Source organism: Primulina huaijiensis, chromosome 11 (genome assembly GCF_012295235.1).
Source record: "Primulina huaijiensis isolate GDHJ02 chromosome 11, ASM1229523v2, whole genome shotgun sequence".
NCBI lineage: Eukaryota > Viridiplantae > Streptophyta > Magnoliopsida > Lamiales > Gesneriaceae > Primulina > Primulina huaijiensis.
This window is the reverse complement of record NC_133316.1, coordinates 3238046-3254069: the sequence shown is the minus strand read 5'-3', so window position 1 is coordinate 3254069 and position 16024 is coordinate 3238046. Positions and strand designations below refer to the sequence as shown.

Sequence of the window (16024 nt, the reverse complement as noted above, 5' to 3'; positions counted from 1 at the left end):
TATTCTTAATCCATTTAATCTCGATAATTCTTCTTTCAGTTACGATATCTTGATTACATCCGATCAATTTGGTTCTTCAGTTCTTTTGCGAATTTATTTGTCAAACTCTGAAACTCATAATATTTCAATAAATTAATTGGCCAATTATGAACTTAAACTTTATGAATATTAGAAAAACACAAATCTTATTATTATTATTATTGGGTTAATTACATCTACCATCTTTGAAGTTCGTCATAATAACAAAAAAAATACAATTATATTTAAATATTACATATATATCATTTGAAATTTGTTACAAATAACAACCAAATATGATAACTTCTAATATCACATACAACCAAGTTTTTATTTTTCTTACATTTAATATCTTAAAAATGTAAAATACAAACAAATCTAATAGTGTAAAATTTAAGATAAATACAAATTAAACTTGATGAGTGTTTGTAATTTTAAAAGTTATTGGATTTATTTGTTATTTTTCACTATCAATTTTAAATATAATTTGATTTTTTGCAACTATGACAAACATAAAAAATTGTAAATATAGTTATCCCTTATTATTATTATATCTTTATTTTGCAGTGTTCAAAAGAGAGTGCTATTTTACATTTAAAACGAATTATATACATTCCATCTTTACTTTAATTTTACAATAAAAATCCACAAACAATACTGAAAAAAGAATGCAATTTATTAATAGCTCATTCTTATTAGTTTATAATTGCTGATCCCAATTACTATAGTAGATCATGTAAAACTTCAATTACTCGAAAAAGAATATAATTAAATTCTTCAAATAATCCATCAAGATAGAAAAACTAACAAAACAAACGTCAATGATATCATATATGAAACAATTGGTATTTTTATTTCATTTAATTTGTGTTTAAATATATTCATAACAAGCAATATTCCTACATAAAAAAGCAATATTTCATTCCCTTTTTATTTTTATTTTATTTCTATATCTTCCTATCTTTATAATCTTAAAAAAAAACTGTAATTTAGTTATTTATAATATCAATTTTGATATGTTATCCACCAATCGTGTTCATCATTGATGTGACATTCAAATATTGGACGTTATGAACTATATTAAAATAATACATCTGATAGGTAAATATCACCTCAGCGATGAGCATACAGGTGAACACAGTTTGATCAAAATTAATTACAATATCAACGCAAAGAGACATTGATAATAATTTTTTTTTATCTCAAAATAAAGTTTCTAGACTCATAATATTTTTACTAAACGGGATTATATATACAACCTGAAAAGTTAGTGTAAATAACATTTATTTTTCCAAAAATATAAAAATTGTAGGCGCAATCAATCATGTGGCATCTGCTGGCAAAGTGTTGGATTGATTCTCTCTCAATCATGCAACTCATCACTTCTCTCTAGCTGGTGAGTACTGAATTGTTGTGGTTCATGACTGGATTATGTTGTTATGTCAGTGTTGGAACTTTCAGATAGTTTCATATGATGGTAACCAGAATGTAATTCGGCGGAGTGGGCTGTCGATTATGTGGTAGTTCTATCATGACATGTTCTCCGTTTTGATCTCTTGTCATGTGACATATAAACAGGATTACGTCCCAACTGTTCTTGACAATTTTAGCACCAATGTCGTGGTGGATGGAAACACTGTCAATCTAGGATTATGGGATACTGCTTGTAGGATGGTTTTTGGTTATTTCCTTGTTCACTTTTAAAGAGACTAGCCAGTTACTGACCAGACAATTGCCATGACTTATTGAATTAGGCCAGGAGGATTACAACAGATTAAGGCCGTGGAGCTGATGCTTTTATACTTGCATTCTCCCTCATTAGCAAGGCCAGCTATGAGAATATCCCCAAGAAGGTTAGACTTTTGTTCTGATGCTGTAACAGATTTGTCCTTTCTATTTTGCAGTCTCCCTTTCTCACTGTTTTCCTTTCCTTTGATAAATTATTCCCCAAAACAAATAGAAAATAAAAATTAGATGGTTCGGCTGAATGTTACTTTAGCTAGAGTAATGACCAATACAATTTGGCTCTAACGGACAGTATTCTAACCTTCTGCCCTTTCTTTGACAATATTTGCACTTTGCTCTATGAGTTAAGCTGATGGCTTTCTCAAATTTCCAACTCCCCGTCTCTGTTCCCTTTCCAATAACCTTCGGCATTCAAAAAATTGATTGTTGATGATTGTTTTTCTGTTTTTTCTTTTGCATGTTCAGTGGATATCTGAATTGAGGCACTATGCTCCTGGAGTTCCAGTAATCCTTGTTGGAACAAAGCTTGGTCAGAATCTCTTTAAACTCTCCCTTTTAATGCATTTATATGAATTTCCTACTGTCTTGTTAAATGAATGTCTATTGTACTTGTGCCAGCCATTTCTGCATAACTTCAAGAAAATTAACCGTGCTGTTGAAATTGTTGTAAGATAAACATGTGAAATGGCTGTTCCTTCAACTAGTTGGTTGCAGGATACAACACTGCCTAAGTTCCAGCGTATTAATGTGAAACTGTTGTTATTTTCTCTTTCTGAACAAATTCCTCATGTATAGATCAAAGTCATGAAATTTATTTTAACAGTAATTCATGCAATTGTTTCTGGTGACCCATGAAATATTCATGCTACCTGAGGATAACCTTTACTGCCAAATTTATAATTGAGAATAATGGATTGGATTCTTGGAATTTTATGGAGCAAATGCATGAATGACTTATGATATGGCAAATAAGATATTATTAAACATTCCTCTCCCTGAAAATGAATTGGCATCAATGTTATATTACATACCCGTGATTATTTATATATATGTTTTCTATCTATTTTATGATTTGCTGTAATATGAGTTAGTAAACTTGTATGTTCCATTATATATAATTTGAGTTATCGCCAGAGTTACTCATCTATTGTCATTTTCTGTCTACCTGCTTCTTAATTGATAATATGTTAATTTCATCATAGTCCTTTGAAAATCAACTGTCATTTCTACAGGCCCTGTTCAATATTATATTTAATCATGTCAACAAATCAGTTTCCAAACTAATCATTAAAAAGATGACTAGGTTTTATAATGGTTCTCCTACACTACATACATTTACATTTGGTGGGTGTTAAGACTTCAGTCCAAATGACCATGACTTGTCTCCTTTCAGATCTTCGTGAGGATAAACAATTCTTTGTAGATCACCCTGGATCTGTTCCCATCATGACTGCACACGTATCTTGTTTTGTTTTCTGCTATCATGTTACGTACAGACTGACTTTACTAGCATATATAGAGACCATCCTTTCCCTCTTCCACAACGTTAGACTGACGTATTATGTTCCTCCTAAAGAAACTTAATCTTCGCTTTTCGTTTCAAGGGAGAGGAGCTGAGGAAGTTGATTGAGACTACTTCTTATATTGAATGTAGTGCAAAGACACAACAGGTGATGCATATTATTTTCAAATTAAATACCTTTTTTTGTAATATCCATAGCAAAATCGTTTCAGTCACATGTCCAGTTTTGCCTCAGGACTCTAGCATAATAATCTATTATTTTGGATTTGTGTTCTTCTCTTGGTTTATGACGTAACAGCTTTCTTTATACTGTTCATATTTTCCTTAATCTCCTACCCGATATTGCAGAATGTGAAGGTTGTCTTTGATGCTGCGATAAAAGTTGTTCTGCCGCCGAAGCAAAGGAAGAGAAAGAAGAGAAAGGGTCAAAACGCTTGCAGTATATTATGAAAGCTTAAATAAGTACCCATACTAGGAGAGGTAATAATGTTGATTACTCGCCATATATTTTATGCTTATTTCCCTTTCACTTCACTTCGAGGTGGCAATTGCCTTTAAGTTTGTAGTCTTGACCGACTGTATTAGATTGCTAACTCAAAACATCAAACAGCTGATTTTCATTTGGGCTGGCTTATGATTTGTTTATCTACGAAACATACGTGAGGCGATGTTAAAAAGTCCTCATTTTTAGCCTAGTTGGTGTGATTTGTGCATTTGTGAGATAAGTACTCCTGAGTTGTGTTTCTTTAATGACTCCCATATATTTTGAAACTGTCATATTGATACACTAAGAAACTGAGTTATGTTGAAACTGTGAGCTTGTATGTCATTTTCTTGCTTCCCAGATTTTTATACTTTTATCTAATTTATTTATGCAATTTAATTTATTAGTGTTTTCTGGATCAAGAATTATACAGTATGAAAACTTGTTTTAAGAAGGGCAGATAGCTGAGATAATTTAGACTGCGTTATATTTTGTGTTAAATGATCTCTAATATTCTGACTGAATATGCTGCTACGTGTTGTATGAATTACATTACTATCATATTTGGTGTTAAATGATTTCCAATATTCTGACCGAATATGCTACAAAGTGTTGCATGAAATACACTGCGAACATCTAGTTAGCCTAAGAAATACTATGCAAATATTGAATCAATATAACAAGGAATGAAACATCAAGCTTGACCAAAAGAAACTAAGGTAAATTGGAAATATATCTATAATTTTCAAAGATTTGTGTATGGCATACCTATCATTACATTTATAGATTGCTTACCATTCAATTATTAACATAAGATGGTATTCACAAGAACTTTGTACAAGGATATATGCAGTTTTCAGGGTTCAACTTATAGCTAATCCATGCATACATCATATAAAGAATGATTCATCTTGCAATAATTGTGAGGCCAATAATTTATTGATACAAAAGATATATATAATGAATTAGATACCTTAGTATACCGGCGGAATGAACAAGGTTGGTATGATCATGTGGCAGTCCCCAGAACATACAGTAAACAATCAGGCTACCGAAGCGACAGGCTTTGCTGCTCCTGGTGGGTAATTACGTCGAAGCGATGATGAGCGTGATGATAATATAGTGTCAAAAATGTGGAATAAAATAGTCAACAAGAACACAAAGATTTACTTGGTTCACCCAATATAGGTTACATCCATTGAGCTACTGTAAATTTTTATTATAGGGAGAAAATATTACAAGCGTATATAACACTTTTATCTCTCACGATCTCAAACCCGAGTATAACCGATAAAATATTTTCTCTAACTCACACAAAAATAACGCTCAATTTTCATCTCACTTCTAGCAAATGAACAGTTGAGATCTATGTATAACAAACTCTTCAAATGTAAAAGTCAGATGTAAATTAAAACTTTGCTAGCCACTATTTGGACGGTAGTGCGGACATTCACATTGGACGGTATACGTGCATAGACACAATTTTCTTGCTTATATTTGGTCAACAAACACATGTTCAAATCTTAATAGCTCCTGGGGACAAATTCTTCTCTATCTGCAGCGGAAAAGCGTCCACTCTCATTTTCCTTCTTTTTTTTTTTTGGAAATTTTAGTTTATTCCAAATCCAGGTTGTTACTCCAGGGTCAGAGCACCTGAAAAGAACTGATTAGATTTGGAACAACCAAATTCGTTTTTCCTCCACTGTTATTCTCTTCAAAGCTCCATCGATCATTTGAGTCGCTGTCGTCGACCATCATGTCTCCCCCCTCCTCTCTATGCTTCTGAGTCTCGAATGTTTAAGGGAATCCTACTGTCCTTTTGACAGTCTCTCATCTTTACGTATATGATTTACTTATGAGAGCAAATGTATCAATATTTTTTCTCAGTGCTGATTCCGATGTCTGACGTGACATTCTATTGACAGACAATGATAGATAATTAAAACAATTTACTGTTGATTTTTTTTATTTAAAAGATATGAAACAGATATTCTGTATGTAATTTATTGTATTTTGATTTTACTTATTGTTTGTTACATTTAATTTTTAATAATTCGTGCAAACATGATTTGTTCCATATAGCACGATCTGGGGTATAAAATAGAACCGAAGATTCGGTGTGGGTTGATCCCGCCTCGACACCAGCTGCTCTTGCGTTGAGGGACAATGAAAATTTGCTGAATTGACAAAACTTGCAAACAATCTTGACTACCGATTCAATTTGACAAGAAGGATCTCCTCTTTTCAGTACTTTCAGTCGAGCTCCATCTTTACCGACTCCAGGATCTTCCAGTATGGCGGCTATTTACACAGCCAATTGCTACAACAGCAGTGAGAGCAAAAAATGGATCTGTCCCTTCTCAAGGTGATTATTCCAGCTACCATTACAAGGTATGAACGATATCAAGAACAATATAAACGTGGTGCTGCAACACTCATCTCTGTGCAGAAGTAGGAGACAAGCTTCTCAAGGAATTCAACAGCAACGAACCCATGGATCAGAAACAATAGTTTCAGAGATGCTTGCAATAGTTAGTGAATCTTCCACCTCTGCTGGAAAAATTGGACTCAGCCATATATCTAGTACAGCAATCAGTATATCGCTGGTGGTATGTTTACTAAATTGGTTCCACTCCCAAAGCTAATTGAAATCGCCCTTGTAAAAATATTGTAGAGGCTCGAGTTCGAGTACTCGTCTCCATACCCCTTCCCTGTACTAAAATTGAAAAACTTGGCACTCAAACAAGACCGAGGCAAGAATCTCCAAACTTCTTTTTTTTCCTCCCTAATTTTAGGTATGCTTGAACACATAAGATGTTACCTAAATGTAACTTTTCGAACAAAAGCGCATGGACTTTGTAACATAAGTTCAACTTGATCATGTTTAACCAGAACAATAATTTAATTATACTTCTAAGCTTTCTTAAATGAATACACGATGTTAATTGCTGTGACCACAGAATTTGAATGAGTAATTTTTTTTACGTGCTTACAAAAATCAAATATTCTTTTTTGTAAAGTTAAATCAAAGGATATCATATCCCGACATCCTCAACTCAGGATACAAAATGTCAGTGAAAAATATGTATTCTTTCTGGAAACAAAAGGGACACTACCTATACGCTGCCACTTCATGTTTGAAGTGATTCAGAAGATCTTCGACACTTTTCAGGTTAGCATCGTTGTTATCTCTAACTCTGACCGCCACCTAGAAATAAACAAGAAAATCAATACGAGGAATGCTAAAATACAAGACAGTGAGATTAGCACTGAGCTGAAAATGGATGAATTAAAAACAATGTTTACTGATACAAAAACAATAGCATCTGTTTTCCACTCAGAAAGTTCTATTTCTACACACAAATTTCAAAATTTTGGATCTGCATGTACTACAAAACCTGATTTCTCGAAGGTTTTATGCACAATGTCTAGCAGACACTTCAAAACCTGTTTTCTTGATAAAGTATTCTGCTTAAGATAAAATCCTAGACCAGTCGATGGGATCAGGAAGTCACCTGTCCGGTTCCAACTTCTTTCTCGCCAACAACTAATATATAGTTGTATTGTGCCAACTGAGCTTCTCGTACCTAAAAGTTCCCATAACCATGTTAGTTAAATAACAAAATCACGACATATGTTAAACTTCTAAAATTTGAATCAAGAGTCTTCTATCCACGGGCAGATATTTTCTTTAGTTCACAAGATCATCAATTTCATGCTTCTCATGGAGCTTTCTACCGATAAACTAGGCCGGAGGATAACATGGATCCATGATGCAGATGTTTTTTTCTGATTCCTTTCTAGTCTAATAGAACGTAATTAAGGATCTTTTACTAGAACTGAATATCATTGTCTATGAAAATCATGCAGCCATAAAAAAGAAAACCCTCAAGAGTACACAGAAAAATGGGGTCAGATTTGAGGCACTCAATGAAAATATCAAACGATAGAGCAAAAGATTACTTTGTCAGCACATAAATCGACAAGAAGCAGAACTTTCAGTATTTTGTAAGATTACTGATTACAACTATGCCTTTAGCAGAATAAGGAACATTTCATCATCAGTTACAAAGAACCGACAGTTACGAAAGTGAAACAAACAATACTATGCAAAACAAGATAAGTTAATATGATCAATTAACTGGAACTTCATAGAGTACACTCAGTAAAGGATCGGATCAGTTCTGCCATCACCATCATGGATGATGGAGGTCTGAGGGACATAATCATACATACCTTTTTATTGATTGTTCGATCAGTTGTATCAACATCAACATAAAATCCAGCATCGTGTATGCGGTCACGAACCTACATTCAATAGAAAGTAAAGATTTCAGGGAAAAACCTACTAGGCTCAGAAAACAATGATCTTACAGAAATCAACAGCAGATAAAAACTGGAATTATTTTAAGCTTATCCTTCAAGGTGAAAAATGTCTTGAGCGATAACTATTCGAAAGACGATCCTGACCTAACTACCATTACCTAACTATATCGAATGTGAAAAGGCCAATTACAACTTATACCACTATGAGAACCATTACAGCAATCCACCAAATTCCATAAAACAAAACGATAAAGACAGTCCTAGTGTAGTTATCCAATGCAACCTCATACATTCAGTAAATGTATAAAAGAGAAGGAACTTTTTATCAATCCCCAAACTGAAACCATGTCAGATCCAACTCAAAAACACTTGTAACCACTAAACAAATGTCCAATTCAAGTTTTAAATTGATTTTGTGAGGGTCTTATAACTGCAAATACTTCTGTTTAAGTCCCCTCCTCAACCCAATAAGCTATGGCAAATTTTACAAAGAAAACCAAAGACATAGACGGCAGATATAACAGGTAAAAGCTGAGGCATTCAACCTGCAATGCATATGCCTGGGACTTGTCAGAGACAGGGCAAACTATTGCTTGGCGTGGACTGAGCCAAAATGGCCATTTACCCTTATAATGCTCCAAAAGTATTGCAAACATTCGTTCAACAGAGCCAAGAATGGCTCTATGTATCATAACAGGCCTCTCCCTCTTGGTTTCATCTTCTGCCGAGTAAGATAAGTTGAAACGGGCAGGAAGTTGGAAGTCCAGCTGAAAAAGTCGATTACTTCAAAATATAAATAACCTTCAAATGTTAAAAAATGAATTTGACGAAGCATGTTTTAACTCCTACTCTCATAATGTAAACCAATGACTTGGGCCACCCAAATTTGTTTGAATGAATATGCATACATTCAGGACTCTCGAGTCGCATTTTATTCTCAACTTTTGAGGAAGAATTATTCTTTCAGAAGACCCACACAAGAGATTCCTCGCAAATGAATTCCCTTTGCAACATCACACGAGGGAAGACAAGGACCTTATGCCACTCTTTCATCATATAAGGTTTCCCCATCTGCCCAGCACATGATCAACCTTCCAAACAACAATTCAAGGGGTTCAAGCTTCTACCATGATGAAGTTCTGATTATTTTTCTACTCATTCTCTAGTATTCATTTAACTAATACATCTAAGAAATTTATGGTTATTAGTTCATCACATGTTTAATTTTATCATCTCATTTTAATGGCGCATTGACCAATTGATATTTCATGGTTATCTTAACTTATAATTTACAGGCATGATACAAGGGATCAGGATAGAATAGAGAAGGCAGTAATATTACTGTAAACCTGAAGTGTTGCACACTGAAACTTTCTCCTCATTGCATCAGAAACACTGATGTCAATCTTTGGTCCATAAAATGCTCCATCACCTTCATTTATCTAATATAAAGGATATGAAGGTTAGTTTGAGGGAGCTATAAAAAATAATACAAGCATAACAAGGGCCAATTCAAAAAATTTTCAATAGTAAGGAAAATGCAACAACTTAATTTGCGCACAGCTATGAAAAAATTACCTCCCAGGGCTTGCCGGACTCATTCAATGCTTCTGAAAGAGCAGCTTCAGCCTTTTCCCAAGTCAGTATGTCTCCAAGATATTTTTCTGGTCTCTGTAGCACATAAAAAACAAAATAAGCTAGAGTTGATCATGTCATACGGTAACAGCACTAGTATACAAGTTGGAAATAAGCTTGGTATCCTATATTTTAAGTTTCCATCATTCACTTCTTTCATGTTTTCAGGGGCATGGGTACTTGTTATCCTGTATTTTGAGTTTCCACCACACTTTATTCATTTTTTCATATGACCTAATGTCTTGCAAGGAAAATATAGACACGTCAACATATGTGCAGAAAATCTCAACTAGCATTATAGCATGTGGGAAAATCACATATACATTAATTGTCCTATGTGCTCTAAGTGTTCAAAATAAAAAGGAAATTCCAATGTCATGAACTGTACCAATTACCGTAGATAACTTCAAGTCGAAGGTGAATCCAAATATTTTGTACACATGACTGATGAATTCTAGAACACCCTTGACTTCATCTTTTATCTGAAGATTACAAAAAAAGTCAAAAATCACATTTTACATGAAAAACACCAGAACTGTCCGTTAAAATATCTCACCTGGGACTCCCTGCAGAAGATGTGAGCATCATCCTGTACCAAAACCCCCGCGTCAACAAGAACTTGTATGGCATCAAAGTAAAGACTAAAAAACTAATATGCTTATCCAAGCAATAATGAACATTTCTCAATCTATTGTTACCCGAGTTCATAATACAATGTTCAGCAAACCTGTTGGAATCTCCTGACACGAGTCAAACCAGTAAGCGCCCCACTTGCCTCGTTTCTATGCAAGACCCCAAAATCAGCCAAGCGAAGTGGAAGTTCTGAAATGTAAAATTATAGACCAATAATTAAAATAAATATCATCTGTAATGATCAGAATGATCGGAAGTTTTTTTTTTGGGGGGGGGAGGGGGGGGTGTCATGGTTACTAGAAGAGCAAAGCTCATTAAGCATGTGGATATCGCAGCGCTGATGATTTAGGGGCATTTTAAGACACGTGCCTGATCAATGTGAGGTGGCATAAGGATAATATAGAAAATTTTAAAAATATAAAAACCAAATCAACCATATAACCAAATAGGTGCCTTACATTGAGTAACATAAAACAAATACTCATTAGTTTATTAGCAAAAATGAAAAACTATAATCTTGTATAGTTGTATTTCACCTTAGATTTACTATCTATACATCTAAGACAAGTTTAAAAAGCACATTGAGCCTTTAATAAACCATGTGCTGGGTATGTCTTTTCCTCCCTGAGGTGCTAGGTTGATTGAGTCCAGCTTGTGACAAGGCCTTTTTGTTCCACATATAACTGACATATCAGATTACAGTGGAAATTGGAATTTTTTTATTGCATTTCCGAAACAAAACTTTGAATGTCCATAAAATGAGAATTAAATATCTACCTTATTTCGGTTTCTTCTTTAAAAATGAATTTCACCCATTCTCACAACTCCTTATTAAATCATTATCTTCAAGTCATTTTTTCTTAACTGCCAAAAACTACATCATATTTTATGATGTGCCACTGCTAACCCAACTCACTAAATTCATAAATTTAAAGCATCTCATGTACTATTAAAAAATTAAAATCATGTGTCCCCATTTTTACCAACAATTTATAACATGACAAAGGCTCATTAGGTAGAAAATGTCTCCCTCTGACAACAAATTTTACATATAACAAATTGTCACATTAGATTTCAGAAATTTAACTTCCATGAAAATCCCGGAAACAAACCCAACGAACATAAAAAGATTACCAAATATTTAGCAAAAAAAGTAATTAACATATCTGAAGAGAAAAATGAAAAGGTTGCACTTTAATAAAACAACGAGAAGAAATGATATTTACATTATGGAGAAAGTGGATAAAATCAATAAACCAATAAAGAAATAGAAAATATGTGCAATATATTAATAAGAGACTATTCTGCATCAATTAGTTAGCATCCAGTCAGAAAATAAATACAAAAGTAGCCAATAGGTAAATGCAGTATGTGCAGTCCATGCCTCGATAATCTTCTCAAGGCCGTGGCATTTGACATATCAAAGTTATTCAAAAAGATGCAAAAGAACATAAAGCGATACTAACCTCTATATGATCGAACTCTATGATCAAATATTAAACAATGGCCAGGGCAATTCATTGGCTTTAGCCCAAATTCTTGTTTCTCAACCTGCAATGGAATTCAGAAACACCTTTTCATCAAGCATATCTGATAAAAATAACCCAAAATTCATCAAACTCTAAATTACTAAACGAGGAAGAGAGCACGCGCACACTTGCTTAAGAAGTAGCAGCACCCCTCTGATTTAATGTTGGCACGCATAAAAAAATAGTAGACCATAAAAAGAAAGGTAACCTGATTTAACTAATTTTTTCAAAACACCATAAACTATCATTGATAAGGTGATTAAACTTTTTCAATACATGAAGTTAATTTACCAGTATTATCGACATTCATACAAAAATGTGAATGCGAAAAGGAAGATAACTCAATCAACTTTATTCTCTCGAAAATATTAAAAAAATTATCAAAGATTTGCAGAAACCAAAGGCAAAAGTCCAACCTCAAACACAAACATATTATCCTTGTAGTTTGCAGCATGACCTGATGTTTCCCAGAGTTGCATATTATACATGTTTGGAGACCACACCTATCAAAATAAGGAAACAAGTTGCTACTAAATGATAAGCACGCATAGTTCCAGACAGTCTCTGGGATAAATGCATTATTTACCTCTTCATAACCTCGCTTCCAATATTGACTTCTTATAAATTCCAGTAACTTGTTGCAAACTCGAGCACCATGAGGTAGGAAGAAACAACTTCCAGGACTAAATAGCAGAAAACAAATATCTAATAAAAGTCATGAACTTACCTGACCGCCTATTTGCAGTAAGCTTGCTGTCTCAAACTCTTACCTGAGTGGGTGAAAAAAGAAAAGCTCTTGTTTTTTGGTGAGCTCTCGATGGTCATATTTCTTAGCTTCTTCCAACATTGCTTTGTACTCCTGCAAGAATTAACCGTAAGCAAATCATCTTAGCTGATTATGGTGAGATGGTCTAATGCAAATAACAAGTATCTTGAATGCTAGCTATTAAGAGAATAAGAGACGGAGGCAAATGTCACCTTCAAACGTTTTTGGTCTGGATAGGATATTCCATAAACTCTTTGCAAGCTTTCACGATCTTTATTTCCACGCCAATATGCAGATGATGCCTAATGTACAAAATAAAAAAAATTAACTTTAACCTTGATGGATGTGGATATTAAGTTCTAGTGAATAATATCAGATCACACCTTCAAACAACCAAACGCTTTCACAAAAGATGTGTTGGGTATGTGGGGTCCACGACATAGATCAACCAAAGGACCACATCGGTATACAGTGATAGTTTTATCCTCAGGTAAATCCTTGATAATTTCAACCTGATGAAAAAGGATAGAAGACAAAATGTGTATTTGAAAATCCATATTGAATCAAAAACTAAAACAATGGCACAATCTATGACAACTTGCAAGTTTATAGACCTTGAATTGATTGTCTGAAAATATGTCAAGAGCTTGATCCCTTGTAACTTCAATGCGTTCAAAAGGTTGTTTATCCTGATGCACAATGAACAGTATAGAATGCTGAAATACCATGAACCAGTGGTGAAAACTGGTAATTTTTAAGTAGATCATAATTAAATAGAACTCATACGCACATGCATCTAGAGAACTGCAGGCAACATAAATCTAACTGTGTTACCATTTATAGAATCCAGTTGTGATTACAACCAAGTAGGCACTAAGATTAAACTATAACATATTCCAAAAAATAAAAAGAATCATACATCAACTGCTTTCTTCGCCGCAGCTTCAATCTGCTTAAAGTGATCTTCGTTCAAGCCAAGATCACCATAAAACGCATCATAATAAAAACCCTGCAAATCATACAACCAATTCAAGACAATTTACTAATAGTTTGTATGATATTTGAGAGTGAGGACGCCACACGTGGGGAGCCAGGGATGAACACTGGAGGTGGTCACACCGAGCTTAAATTTTTTTATGATCGATTTGTATTTTTCTACATAAGCACGATAAAAAAGTACTTCTGGCCCCTAAATATGCAAAATCTTTTAGGTTTTTAACGAGGGCTCCGAGAGGAGCCAGTGACATATAAAGCAGAACCAATCAAAGCAGAGGCTTTTGCAACAGTATATCATATTCAAACAAGTTGTGTAGAGAAAAGTGCAAAAAAAAACTAGCTACAAAAGAACATTTCATTCTAAAAACTTCACATTCAGCCATCAAGGTAAGAAATCCCAGAATAAAGTTTTCACCTCGCCTCTCGTGGTGCATGGCCCGATGCATAATCTACATCCATACGTCTGCTCCAAAGACTTCAAAAGAAACAATCGACGAATCAGCATTACAATCAAGACTAAAAAACACAGTATTTATTTTATAAGGATTGACAAGATCACAAAGGAGAAATTGCAAATCCTACCTCGCCGAGAATATGAGCACTCGAATGCCAGAAAGTATCCCGGCCTTCATCACTGTCAAATGTGAAGATCCCAAGCTTACAATCCCCTTCCAATGGTCGGCTCATATCCCACAAAACCCCATCCACTTTCGCAATCAGTGCATTGGAAGCCAAGCTCTTCGATATATCCTTGGCAACATCGTAAGGTGTTGTATTCCACTTCTTCCCTTCTTTCACTTTGCCATCCGGTAATGTAATCCTAATTTAAGCCAATAACCAAAATTTAAAAGAAATTCAGGAAAATGATCAAGAAATGAAAATACTGGGATGGGGTTTTACCGGATAATGTCGGAAGAAAGGGTGAGGCGATTGATATTTTGCTGATTTTGGATGGTTTGGAAACGCTCGATGCGCTTGTTGATGATAATTTGGAGATAAGCTTCATCCTTCATGAAAGTTGGTGGGTCGGAGCTCGAGTTAGGCTTCGACTTAGGTTCTGAATCACCCATTGGGAGGAGAAGCGGCGGCGGCGGGGATATACAGCCTTAGCGACGATGGAAGGGTTTTAACTTGAGGTTCTTCTTCGTACGGGTTATCGAGTCACGCTCAGTCTGGGGCGGATTTGGCCTAACCCGGCTAAAGCCGGCCTCATTTTCCGGTTCAATGACAGTTCTAAAACTCGGCCAATTCAATCTGGGCGGTTAAATTTTAGTCATTATATAATTAAAAAATTATTAAAATAAATTTCTAACTTTATTTTAACATTCAAATATTTTCTGGTGTTTAGTCAAAATTTAAGCAATAAATTTGAACAATAAAAATTATAATAAATAATAATAAATAAAAATATTTAGTCTAGCAAAAGATAATATAAATAATTTGTCATATACATTAATCTATTTAATATCTAAAAAGAGTTGAAATAAAATATTTAAAATAATATAATTTAAATAAAAAAAATATATGTATATGAGTCAATAAAATTAGAAACTTTAAGAAAATAAGAGCATTTCAAATAAAAATTAATCTATTTAATATCTAAAAATTTAGTCAAAATTTAAGCAATAAAATATTTAGTCTAGCAAAAGATAATATAAATAATTTGTCATATACATTAATCTATTTAATATTTTAAAAGAGTTGAAATAAAATATTTAAAATAATATAATTTAAATAAAAATAATATATGTATATGAGTCAATAAAATTAGAAACTTTAAGAAAATAAGAGCATTTCAAATAAAAATATATTGAAACACAAAAAATATATATATTTAGGTTATTTTAATAATAAATATATAAATAATATATGGTAAAATATAATATTGAATAAAGATATTAAATTAAATTTAACCTTAGATATGTATCAAGAAATAAGTTTGATTTGTATTAAGAAAAAGACTTAGGTACGTGTCTGTTGATTAAGCGTGCATGAGTGAGAGTAGTACTGGGATTAGAGATGTCAATTGGACGGGTATAGGGCGGGTATGGCTAAACCCAAGACCTGCCCCATGAAGAAAATTTTAACCCATTACCCGCCCCACCCCGATTAAATATTCTTCGGACCCTCCCCACCCCGAATACAAAATGAGGTCGGGTAGACCCGCCAGACCCATGAGACCCGAATTTTTTTAAATGAAAATAGTAATATTCTTATCACATGACTGAATTATGAAACAAACAAACCTCTAAATACAACATAACAGAAAACTAATTCATGTCTTCGACCACACTTAATAATAACAAACAAAATATTTTCACGACATAATGAATTACATAAAAAAAAAAAACGAGTTACTAGCTCTCCAA

The 16024-nt window shown here is 33.7% G+C and overlaps 1 protein-coding gene and 1 pseudogene across 2 annotated transcripts; one reads left to right on the top strand and one right to left on the bottom strand.

Annotated features, from left to right (window-relative positions):
* Window positions 1-1554: 1554 nt before the first annotated feature.
* Window positions 1555-3314, top strand: LOC140987773 (rac-like GTP-binding protein ARAC4; annotated as a pseudogene).
* Window positions 3315-6731: 3417 nt separating this feature from the next.
* On the bottom strand, window positions 6732-14840 carry LOC140987876 (threonine--tRNA ligase, mitochondrial 1-like). Of its 2 annotated transcripts, none has more exons than XM_073456595.1 (20): window positions 14556-14840; window positions 14238-14475; window positions 14071-14130; window positions 13579-13668; window positions 13274-13375; window positions 13043-13171; window positions 12872-12961; window positions 12664-12752; window positions 12480-12576; window positions 12310-12396; window positions 11831-11915; window positions 10459-10553; window positions 10288-10320; window positions 10127-10213; window positions 9675-9767; window positions 9446-9538; window positions 8642-8863; window positions 8007-8078; window positions 7286-7357; window positions 6732-6978 (listed from the first exon to the last, which is right to left on the bottom strand). In XM_073456595.1, the coding sequence occupies exons 1-20, from the start codon at window positions 14723-14725 to the stop codon at window positions 6883-6885; spliced, it is 2100 nt and encodes a 699-aa protein (XP_073312696.1). In that variant the 5' UTR covers window positions 14726-14840; the 3' UTR covers window positions 6732-6882. The 2 variants fall into 2 exon arrangements, with proteins under 2 accessions (XP_073312696.1, XP_073312697.1); XM_073456596.1 differs by having other exon boundaries at window positions 13274-13348; window positions 14556-14839.
* Between the last annotated feature and the right edge of the window lie 1184 nt (window positions 14841-16024).